The following is a 12,394-nucleotide window of genomic DNA, read 5'->3' as shown; positions in this document are numbered from 1 at the left end:
TTGGCCTTTGAAGGTAGTTGTTCATTTCCCTTTGGAGTAAATGAGACCAAGCACAATATGTACTGATGATCCTATAAAAATGAGACTAGAAATAGCAGGTGGCCATTCTTTATTGGAATGACAGTGTAGAGGAAGGAAAAAAAATCCTCTCATACATCCTTCTTCATATGGACCTATCTGAATTCATTATGGTTCAATTACTCTTTCTCAGACCTACAAGTCTTGAGGAAACATTTCTAAATTGTAACTCTTTATACAACCATTAGAATGTGTAAAACTCAGTGGTGTAGTGATACAAGAATTATAAATTGATTGAGTAGTCATTTGCTTTGTGTCTGTAGAGAAAACCTATAAAATATACCTACCCTTATTCATGGTAAGCCCTTATCATAGACTTAAAATGCTTTAATCTCAGAGGAAAAATCATGATATAATTTTAAAATTTTACTTAGCCATCTCTTTTATTAGTCAAGTAACTTCAAGGAAATTCTTTGATAGACCTACTTACCCCACATCTAAGAAATTGAGGAACATATGTATGAATTTAGAAAAATTCATTTAAACTTTTATTTTAGAATTTTAATCCCAAATTAAAAGTATAAAATGCAAAATTAAAACAACGATGAATTAAATGTTTATTTAAATTAAGGTTAGGTGTATACAATTATGATGTGACTGTGTGCTTCAGTGGGTTTGATTAGTTATGATTTATGAGGTCTGCCTTTTAAGCAACATAGTTTCCTGAAACCTCGTAAGCATTTGGATATGGAGCAGCAATTAAAGACTGACGAGCAATGAACCCAAATGCAGTTCAAAAACTATTATCTTAGTTACAGTATATCTGAAAAATAACATTATAGGTGGATATATTGTTTTGTATTTTCTCTAAGCGTTCTAGTATTAATCATATTGTGCACGAAGATGAACTTAGTGGGTGACATGTCTATGGGGAGGGGGGGAGTATCAGTGGTAAAAAAAAAAGGCAGAATTTGATTTTCTAAAAATTGCACATGATGAACTTTCTACTGTATCAGTAATGCTGACATCAATAATATCTCTAATAAACTATGCCAAGAAAGTAAACTAGTGTTGGCAGACACGATCTATGTCTTCACAAATTTTATGAAAACATGGGATTGGTCAACTTGATCAGTAGATCCTTAATGCCAATAACACTGCTGCTATTTCTGCTATTGCTGCTATAGTAAAGAGGATGGTTTTTATTGGCATTTAAAAAACCAGTAGAATATCTTATTTATATATATGATTCATTAGTTCTTTAATGTAGAATGACTTTAATTGGGATTACCGGAATTTCTCTCCTTCTACTCCTATGTGAAGGAATCTAAAAATATACACAATCTGGAAGCTTGCAATTGTCACTGCAGCCTTTGAATAACTGACACCATATGGGCAGTGCTGATTAACAAAGTAAATAACCACTGTACCATTCAATGTCGATGTCCTCCTACAAATAATGTTTCCCACTAAACAAACAGTGAGTAGAAGGATCACCTACTAGAAGTGTTTTTATTTAGGGTCCTGTAATAAAGGGCACATGTGCATAAGTTATAAGAAAATGAACAATGTGAAGCTGAGTGGCTAATACAAAGGTTCAGTAAATAATATTTGAATCCATTTCATAGGTATCTACTGGTGTTGGGAATTTATCTGTGGATTAAAGTATTTTATTTTTAATTGTTGCACAGATTTACAAATAGAATATGTAATCTTATGCATCTTTATATCTCATATACAACCTAATAGAATGTCTTCTTTAGTGGTGGCCACTCAAAATATATTCATATATTAAATCAAATACCCCATTTGGATAGTATACATATTTCCCTTAACAGAAGAAAAATATCCATGTAATTGGTTTAGACTAGTTTTTCCCCACTTTTTTCTTTCCAAGGGAAAGTCCAAAAGGAATGAGGACTACAACTACTTCTTGTAGTGCTTAGAACAAGTCCAAACCCTTTCTGCAATTCATGTACTGTGTTTTACCTTAAGTTTATATGGTTGTGTACTTAGAAAGATTTATAAGCTAGTAATTGGTTTCCAACTTTCACAAATTGTCCTCATTTCCAACCCATCTGAGACCCAGGAAACCACTACTTGGTGTGTGGATCACAAACCAGTTGGATTACAGCATCAACTGTTAAATGACCAAATTATAGGTCTTTAAATTTAAATACTCTAATTTCTTCCACTATACCCCCCTTCTCTGAGTCTTATCTTTAGCATGTATATCACTAAAGGCAGTTCAGAAGACTTTATCCAGTAGCACCACAAAGGACTTTTAAGGTCACACTATTTTGAGTGTTTATCTCATGCTTAGCAACCACACACATGATGTGCATATACACAATATTCACCAGTCCTTTCCACTAATAGTTGTTTCATACATTCCTAGGAATTAACACCCACTGAACAAGAGATAAAGACTTGTGTTTGTATATTCGCAAAATGTCTAAATTTCCAGCATGTGGACAGCACCAATTACATATCATTCTGCTCCGGGTCCAAGTAGCAGCATCTCCGCAGGTTCTGCCAACTGCAGATAGAAAGAAGCCTCTCTTGGTTCCTGTTGCCATGATCAGAGAATTTGAAAACCCCGAGGATATTCCATTTACAAAATGGTATGTAAAAGCTAAACCACATCTAATCCTCCCCCTACCCCATTTCCTCTCCCTTTTCTTTGGTGGTGGTGGTGGGCAGGAGAGATTCACTAAGTGTGCCCTCCTGACCTCCTTCCCAGCCTTCCCAGGCTTTCTGCAGTCGTGCTGCACTCGAGTTGAGCGGTCCAGCTCTCACTTGTTGCCCTGGCTACCCTCAACCCACGAAGCCCCGCCAGGAGAGCACAATGACACGAAAGCAAAGGGAGAGAAACGAGACCTACGGCAGGAATGGCAATCTTCCAGCCCGATGCCGAAAATCCCGAAACCAGTGTTTGTCTCCCAAAGCAACAAGTGACCCTCACAAGGGACTCTTGAAACCACGCGGCCCGCAACTCTGGAGTCCCTCTCGTTCGTGTGAACAGCACAACAGGCTGCACAAACCAAACATTGCGCAGGTGGTTAAAACCCTACCCAAGCGTGACCAAACAGTAGTTCTGATACGATTCCCCCCATTCCCCGAGAAAAATCTGTCTCCTGAGGCTTCTTTCCACCTCCAGATTTCTGACGGTCGATGTCCTTCACCATTCCACCCCATTTCTTCACAAGTTTCCTGAACGGAGAGGGAGGATGCCCGTGTGTTGGGGTGTGTATGACAGCATGTGTGTAGAAAGGATTTATAAGATCTTTTCTCCTTCCATTTTATATGTGACCTGAGCCTTAGTTGTCACCTCAAAAGAATAGGACCAATAAGCCCTGCTGTTTTGCCAACGTTGTCAAGAAGCCCTACAAAATCATATTTAATAAAGGGACTTGGACACTGTCAAAAGCTCGACAGGTTGCAGCCGCTAGTTACCCCTCCTGGGAACCTTTCTGCTCCCGGAATCCAAGGCAGCCCCATCTGCAAGGCGGTTCTTCGCTTCCAAGCAGGGTTTTTCCTCAGGTCCGGCCCCTTCCCCAGGCTCGCGACCCGCGAGATGAGAGACGAGAGAGGGCAGCGCGAGTCCCGCGAGCGAGCGGCTCCCGCGGGCAGCGCTGGGTAAGCCGGCTGGGCGCAGCCGCCCGCGCTCGCCTTGCCGCCGCGGAAGGGAGCCCGCAGGCGTGGGAGAGCAGCGGCGTGGGGGTGCGGGAGCCGGGGAGCGGGGGACGGCGCAGCGGGCAAGGAGCAGACCAGGGAAGTGGAAGAAGCCGGGGAGGTGGAGACGAGGACACAAAACCCGAACAGCCGACGCTCGAAGTCTCCAGGAGCTGAGCGGAAACAAGAAGCAAGGTAGGAAGGCGCGGCGTCCCACAGACGCCTGGCGCCGCGCGGGCTCCCGGCTGGGCGCGCGGAAGCGAGAGGAGCCCTCCCCGGTTACCTGTGCTGCTTCCGCCCTGGTTGCCCCTGTCCCGGGGGAAGATGCCCGAGCACTTCTCCCACTCCACCTGGCCCGCGAAGCACAGCTCGGTGACGATGTGCAGCGCCTTCTGGCACAGGCTGCTCACTCCGTCCTCCTTGTGGAAACTCATCGTTTGGCCTCTTACTCCCCAGACAGCCGTCCTTTCCCCTTCCCGTTACCTCTAGGCTGGCCCCTCGGGCGCCCTAAGCCATCGCCCGCCCGCGGGGAAATGGGCGGGAGAGTGCGCTGCTCAGAAGCGGCAACTCTTAAGAGCCGCAAGTTAGCCCCATGGCAGGAGTGGAGGGCGCAGGGGAAGGCGGAGAGGCCGGGGCGGGAATCCGCGCGAGGCGGCGGCGGCGGCAGCGGCGGCGGCGAGGTTTGCGCCAACTCTCCCGCTGTGCCAGCCAGTCGAGGCGAGCCGGAGAGAGAGACCCGGCATGGAGGGCGGGGGGGCGGGGGCAGGAAAAAAAAGCCTAAGCCCTCGGCTCGCTAGAACGCCCCCCTCCTCTTCCCAGCGCGTTTGTGTTTCTGGCGGGTGCCTGGCGGCGGCGCGTCCAATCGCAGCCCGGCGCGGGCCTGGACGACCCGGGGCGGTACCCGCAGCGCCCCCTCCCGGCTGAGCTGGGGATGGAGTTGGCTCGGGAGGAGGGGCGGCCCCGCGCCCCTGCTGGGGCCGGATGGGGGTGCTCAACGCAGCGGGGCGGGGGTTAGAGAAATCTCCGTTTTCTCCATACTTTTCCCAGCCTCAGTCCTCTGCCCCTCCAACTTTACTACACACGTGTGCTGCTCTCTGGTTTCTCCGGTTTTCCTTTTCTGAAAAGTCATTTCAACTGAACACAAACTGAAAAAGTTAAATTTGAAAAATGAATCGATGAATAATCAAACCAGATGTCTATACAGAAAAGAAAGATGTGCCTGGAAAGCATGTTTAAAATGATTTCTAATGATGATGGTTTAGAGGCAAAATTTAACCCGAAAGTTCTTTTTATTGCTATCACTGAAATTCACCGTAAGGTACGTTTCCTATTTACCCAATTCAGTTCTTTATACATAAATACTATGATTAGTCAGATTTTAATTTATTGCCTTTGATTTTTCTTTTTTAAACTCTCTTAGGTATTGCGCAAAACGAAATGTTATTTGTATTAATATTCACTGTCGATTAATCCGTAATTGGCAATTGAGAATGCACAACTTGTCTTCTTTATCACTTTTGCACTTAAATACTGAAAACAGCAGGGCATGAGTGTTAAAGGGGAGGGGAGTGAAGTTCAAATATGTCACACACACACCTGTGCTTAACTTGAAGAAATTGCTTTCAGGTCCTTCTTTCAATCTGTAAAATGAAGGGCTGGGACTCTCCTGTTCTTATAATTCTCTAATGCAAGTGGGTGAAAATCACTCATGGAGCTACAACTACAAAATACGTTAATAAGTGTGTGCCACAAAGTTACGGTAAATGGATTTACATTGTTTTTAAATTGTTTTGAGACAAAGTTTGATACCCTCTTATAACCTGAAGATTGATTTAGCCTTTATTAGGCGGGGATCTTTGTTTTTGAAGTGGAATATCAGGACCTTGTTAGCATATTTATACTAGGAGAGTAAGTAATCTTATTTTAAACTACTAGGCAGTTTATGATAAATTATTTCCTGTGTAAGGACACTATGGTAAATTTACTATAAATACTAGGTATGGCATCCCAGTAGCTAAGCATTCATTAGTTGAATCATTTTGATCTGATTCATAGGACAATTGGTATAACTAGGACTATTTTTATCATGAATCAAGACAAACTAAAATCTGCAGGCTTCATTGGCTTTTTGTTTTTATGCACATTAATTTGGATGGTTTTTAGATAAGATTGACTATTTTGAAATGATTTCACTGTCAAAAAATATTAAATATCTACTGTATCTTTGAAATAAAGTAACAAACTTTAATAGGGCCCTTTCCAGTTGTCCTTGCTTTCCAGTCCTCCACAGTCTAGACAGACCCATATAAGATAACCTGAAATGCAATTCTGTTCTTTCATATTTACTATCTGAGCAAACTGTTATGTGGGAGTCCAAATGAGTAATTTGTACTACTTTCAGACACTAATTGCTTAAGTGGAGTAATACAGGTCTCTCTCATGACCCTCTTAGTTTGATTTTGGTGTTAAATATTATTAGGTAAATAAATTCTGAAAATAACTTTCCTGGTACTTGTTTATGCTGTTCCTGGCCTGTTGTTACTCTTACCTGTGTTTCCACAGCAAGCAGAGTTAATATCACCTGTATATTCATTTTTCTGAATTCGTCTGAAATATTTTTGCTTTAATCTAAAATTAATACCCTAAAGTTTTGATTTTTTTCCCTTTGTTCTTTAGACCATCTCATACAGCTCATTAGCAGGTGAATCAAATCAGTTTTTTCTTGTCACTTATTAACAGCTCAGGTAAGAAGTGTGGGAAATGTAGAAACTGCATTCAAGGTCACTATTTTCAATGCTGAAGGATAATCTGACAAGAATTTAAATTTACAGTCTTTTAAAAAATGTTGGCGAACTATTTCAATTAACAAGAGCCTACCAATACAGATTTGCATTTACTTCCCCACCCATACTCTGAAGGAGTTGCTGAAAGAGTAAAGGAGGGGAGAGCAGGTTAGACTGATTTTACTAAGCACAATTGCTATACTAAGTGATATATGAGGTATTGATAGTCAAAATATACAGGTAGGTCTCTGACACAGCTTTCTTCTGAATGATCTCTGCATTAAGTAGAGGAGGAGTTGGTATGGAGTTGAAGAGCCCAGGAGCACTCATTCCCATCCCTATAAGCTAAGCCACCCTCTTGAGAGGTATTTTTAAATGGTCAACACTATGATTTCCCTGCTTGTTTAATCCTCTCTCAATTCTTTCTCTTTCCCCTTTCCATGGCTCTTTCAAAATCTGGAGGGGGAGGGAGTTATCTTCTTAGGTAGAGATCTCCCTAAGGTAAGGGGAATTTGGGGATCATTCCTGAGATTATAATTTCAAATATTACTCGACCCCCATATCAGGCACTAAGAAGGTGGGTAAATGAGGAAATCTCAGAATAGTTGAGCTCAGTCTTGAATGAAGATCAGAGACAAGTATTAAATTGTAACTTACTTAAAACTTTCCTACCTTGCTTTTCTGTGTTCTACAGCTCAGATTCACATGAGCCCAGTTCTAACTGCCTGTACGTAGTGAGCCTGCTGCTGTATTCCTTAATTTGGAGGGTGGCATCACCACTCACTCCCAACTGGTCAAATGACCAGACTTCTGGTTTGCATGGATGGGTATTGCTATTGAAAAATCCATTTCTATTCTGACTCCAGATCCTTTGATCAGCCTGATTCATCACTCTGGAAGGTTTGGTGCCTTCTCTCTTTCCAGTGTGTTCATTTTGTTCATTCATCCTGATGGATACTGACTAAGCACTTCAAACAGACTCAGTTTTGAATCCTTCAATTTTGAGAAATTCTAATGATTTATTCCTTCACTAATTCTCTGCCTTCTTTTTTTCTGTGTAGTTCCTCTCTGGAACTCCTTTACGTTGAATTTGTGACTGCTAGGATGGAATCTCTTAATTTTTGTTTCTCTTCTATTTTCCATCTCTATCACCCCCCTACTCCTTGTGCTCTAAGTTTTGGGAGATTTCCTTGGCTTTCTTTTCTGAGCCTTCTATCAAATCACTACAATTTCAACTATTATTGTTCTAAGATATACATACTTTTTTTGTTTATTGATTGTTTTGGTTACTTATTTCTTGGATATATAGTCTGTGCTTATTTATTTGACCACATTATATATTTTTAACCACCCACCGCCCCGCTCCGCTTCTAACGCGTCTTTTTTCTCTGAATAACTTTGTTTTGTTTTGTTGTTGTTCTTCTTGTAAAATTTTGTCAGCTGTTTGCTCCTCTAAATAATGAAGTATAAATACTCACCACTAAGATACGGAGTTGAAGGCCTAAGTATACTAGTAAGGCTTATAACCAGGGGCTTCATTGCAAGGTGAGTCAGGGTATTTTGAATTGGAGCACCCCCAAAGATCAGAGAGGGACTATCTAATCTTTTGTTAGGGATATGGGGCAATAATTCAAGTCTCCCTGCTTTTATTTTCCAATCCAGAGCCTGTCATGGTTCTGGCCTCTTAATAGTTCTGGTGCCTTAGGTCTGGAGCCTTTCTAGTTCAGTATCTCCAGGGGGAAACTATTTTACTTGCATGTTTGGGGAAGGGTCATCACCTGACCAGAAGAGCTGTATGGATGGAGACTTGAGCCTCCAGACACCTTCAGAGTGACAGTCCCTGCGTTTTTAGCCTTTCCCTCTACTGCCATCCTCTGGGGAGTCAGTACGAGATGCCTCCATTTCTGAGGTTTTCTGAGACTCTGTGAGGTGAAGCACGAGCTTGTCATTGCTTCTGCTCTGGAGGTTTTGGCTCCCCCTGCTCAGTAAGGCGGTCACTACTCCTTCACCGCTTCCATCTTGTAAACCGTTGACAGCTTCTGTCCTTACGTCATCTCCTGTGTCCTTTCCTATTCTTTCTGTCCTTTTGAGTTTATAGCTTTTTATTGCTCTATTGTCATCTCAGTGTCTTTTCAGGACAGTCAGGAACACACGTATGTTTTCAATCCATCATGTTTAACTGTTTAAAAAGGCAGTTCTGATTTCACTTTCAGTGCCTTCCTCTTGTGCTTTAGTTACATCCAATATCTTGAATGGGGACTGTGGAACCCTAGGTGCCCTGGCCTCTGCCTAGTTTCTTTGTTCTTTTCTGAATTCTTTGACTTGTGCTTTCTTTTCATTTCTATTTCTCCTTTGTAGCACATAACATAATTTACATTAAATAATTAATCTGATATAAACTGGTAGGTAGAGAACCTTTCCTCCCTCGTCCCTGCTCATTTCCCCGAGCCTTCGACTGTGCCAACAGTGATAGTCACTCAATAATATTTGCCAAATAAATAAATTAATGTATGTCTTTTGTTAATCCTCGTTCCCTCTAGTTATCAGAAATAAAAGCCTTTATTTACTTGTTTAAGAAGTACCAGGGTATAATAGAAACTGATGAACTGTTCTATTCCCAGGGAAGTTGAGAGGAGAGGGATGAGAAGGAAGAGTGAGTAATAGTAGTGGACTATGTCCTTTGAGAAGGAAGAAGATGGTCATTTGTATCTTAGGAACAGACACTAACTTTTGAATACCTGCTTTGTACCAGGTCTGTTACGTATATTCTATACATGGTTTAATAATAATAATGATAGTTGTTTGATACGTAAGCTATATAAAACTTAATACTTTGTAAGCTAATTGTTACAGTAACTCTTCTATTGACTCATATAGAACAGTGATAGGTATAGTACTAGCCTTTGTACATATATTAACTTACTTAATTCTTTTCTTTTTTCTTTTTAGAGTTGGGGGAGGGGCAGGGTAGAGGGAGAGAGAGAATCTTAGGTAGGCTCCATGCCCAGCAAGGAGCCGGACAGGGGGCTCGATCTCATGACCTTGAGATCATGACCTGAGCCGAAATCAAGAGTCGGACGCTTAGCCGAGTGAGCCACCCAGGTGCCCCTATATTAACTTACTTAATTCTTTCACCAAGCTTGTGAGATAGGGCCTATTATGTTCTCATTTTACAGGTAAGAAAACTGAGCCACAGAGAGGTTAAGTAGCCTTTCTTAGGTTACATAGTCATTGGTAGTAGAGCCTGGATTCAGACTAATGCATTAAGGTTGCAGAAATTAGGTCTTAACTATTGTAGTATGCTGCTTCTTATCAATCCTTATGACATGCTTATAGGATGGGCAGGATGAGATTAAAAGGCTATTCAGCCAGACAGCTATAATTGGTAAAAGTGTATAATGATAAAATTATGACCTTTATCTACTTGACATTAGCAGTCAGTCCCTGCCCCAGTGGTTATGCCATTTAAGAACTTAGAATGCATTTTGTCATATTCTTCTTCTCTCTCATATAATTAAATAAATGTACTGGTGGACGTGTGTATACATAGGTGTTCTGTCATTGTTTATTTTCCAAAAAGGTGCAGTTTTTGCCTGACTGTAATGACAGTATCTCTAGTCTACCTGGGTAGCTTTAACTAATTATTTTAAATGGCTATAAATTATTCAGTATGATGATATATCATAATTTATTCAACCAATGCCCCACTGATAGGAATTCACATTACTTTCAGTTATTTACCACTGTGGATCTCTCTATAGAGTAGTAGTGTATGTTGTAGTGTATAGTGCATGTTGCAGTAAACCTCCTTGTAACATTTACTTACATACTATGAATTTTATTTATTGGATCTATAAATAAATAAGTTTATTTAAGGAAGAGAATTCTGTTATATGAAATCACATTTAAAATCACATTTCTACCAGGAATATATACAGTATTATTTTTTTCTTATCTCTTGCTTAACAAAATAGATGTTATGAATTCTTGCCACTATTTTGTGTGACTTTTTTTCAGACTTCACTAAAAAGCATGAATTAAATGGTCATATTTATACATTTTTGTAAATTTTATATATACAATAATTGTATCTATTTATAAATTGAGGTTAAAATTAAAGTTTAAACATTTATTTTCAATTAAAAAAGCAAGAATATGGGGATAGCCATTACTTATCTTTTAAATTAGTAATTTCAAACCATAACATGCATCAAAATCACCTGGAAGGCTTGCTAAACCACAAATTGTTGGGCCCCACTCCCAGAGTTTCTGATTCAGTAGGTCAGAGGTGGGGGTCTGAGGATTTGCTTTTCCAAGTTCCCAGGTGATAATGCTACTTGTCCAGGGACCACACATTGAAAATCATTGTTCTATAGAGGCTCTTTAAAATAAAGACGTAGGGGCACCTGGGTGGCTCAGTCGGTTAAGTGTCTGCCTTCGGCTCAGGTCATGATCCAGGGATCCTGGGATTGAGCCCCACATCAGGCTCCCTGCTCAGTGGGGAGCCTGCTTCTATCTCCTCCTTTGCTGCTCTCCTGCTTGTTATCTCTCTCTCTCTATCTCACTCTCATAAGTAAATAAAAAAAATCTTTAAAAACAATCAAAATAAATCAAGAAGTATTCCTAAGAATTTACACCAGAAGTAAGTTCCCCAATAATCATACCTGGTCAGTTCAAAATAACCAATCTAAAATAACAAAAGATTGAAGGTGTTAGTTAAATTAGGTAGAAAACCTTTGTTTTGGTCTAAATTCCATCATTTGCCGACTGTGTGATATATAGCTTTTGAACTTAGTTTTTCTTTTTTTTTTTTTTAGATTTTATTTATTTATTTGACAGAGAGAGACAGAGCGAGAGTGGAAACACAAGCATGGGGAGTGGGAGAGGGAGAAGCAGGCTTCCCACCGACCAGGGAGCCTGATGCGGGGCTCGATCCCAGGACCCTGGGATCATGATCTGAGCCGAAGGCAGTCACCCAATGACTGAGCCACCCAGACACCCCTAGTTTTTCTTTTTTAAACCTTAGAATAATACTCTGTTTTACTTTCTATCAAAGGATTGTCCTGAGGCTCAACAGAGGCAACAAATGTGAAAATGCTAAAAAAAAAAAAGTTATCAAATAGTATGCATATACCAGTTATCATCATCATTCTTTGGATTAGGATTACTTGTTATGTAAACCGTACAAGTTACAATTTATCACTCCTTGTCAAGGCTTTTTTCAAACTGACATCTCATTCATAAATAAAACAACGGAGACCCACAAAAGCCTTAAAAAGTAACAATACATCTTTTTCAAGAGATAAGTGATATATTACCTCACAAGCGCACCCTTCACTTCCCTAAAATTCCTCCTTAGGCAGTGCTCTCCTCCACTTTCCACTCATCGAGGAGGTCCCAGTTGTTCCACATCATATTAGAATATTCGCTGTAGCAATAGCCCCTCTCTGAAAGTATCTTGATTGTTTACGTGTTCACAGTCTATCTTCCCCATACTAGAACCCACACTCCATGAGAGCTAGATCTGACTTTTTTCCACCCACTACCTCCCCAGAACTGAGGACAATGATGGGCATAGTAGCAGTGAAACAATGTAGCTTTTTAGGGACTAAATGAAACTGTACCACAGCTTATAAGTAGGTTTTATCTGGGACTGACAGGTTTGAAATAGTCACTTAGAATGTGCTATGCCAATTCTTTTTTTTTATTATGTTATGTTAATCACCATACATTACATCATTAGTTTCTGATGTAGTGTTCCATGATTCATTGTTTTTGTATAACACCCAGTGCTCCATGCAGAACATGCCCTCTTTAATACCCATCACCAGGCTAACCCATCCCCCCACCCCCTCCCCTCTAGAACCCTCCGTTTGTTTCTCAGAGTCCATAGTCTCTCATGGTTCGCCTCCCCCTCT

General features: G+C 40.8%; 1 protein-coding gene across 2 annotated transcripts in view; it reads right to left on the bottom strand.

Moving 5' to 3' along the window:
- SYT10 (synaptotagmin 10) overlaps positions 1 to 4,379 on the bottom strand; it is a 67,580-nt gene extending 63,201 nt beyond the window's left edge. For both annotated transcript variants that reach the window (XM_027595641.2, XM_027595639.1), the window contains exon 1: positions 3,977 to 4,379. In XM_027595641.2, coding sequence (XP_027451442.1) covers positions 3,977 to 4,127 — 151 coding nt within the window. In that variant the 5' untranslated portion in view covers positions 4,128 to 4,379. The remainder of the gene's footprint in view (positions 1 to 3,976) is intronic.
- Positions 4,380 to 12,394: the final 8,015 nt, after the last annotated feature.

This window comes from Zalophus californianus, chromosome 9, assembly GCF_009762305.2.
Source record: "Zalophus californianus isolate mZalCal1 chromosome 9, mZalCal1.pri.v2, whole genome shotgun sequence".
In the NCBI taxonomy this organism is placed as follows: Eukaryota; Metazoa; Chordata; class Mammalia; order Carnivora; family Otariidae; genus Zalophus; species Zalophus californianus.
Note: the sequence above shows the minus strand (reverse complement) of the source record. Positions and strands in the feature narration are given on the sequence as shown.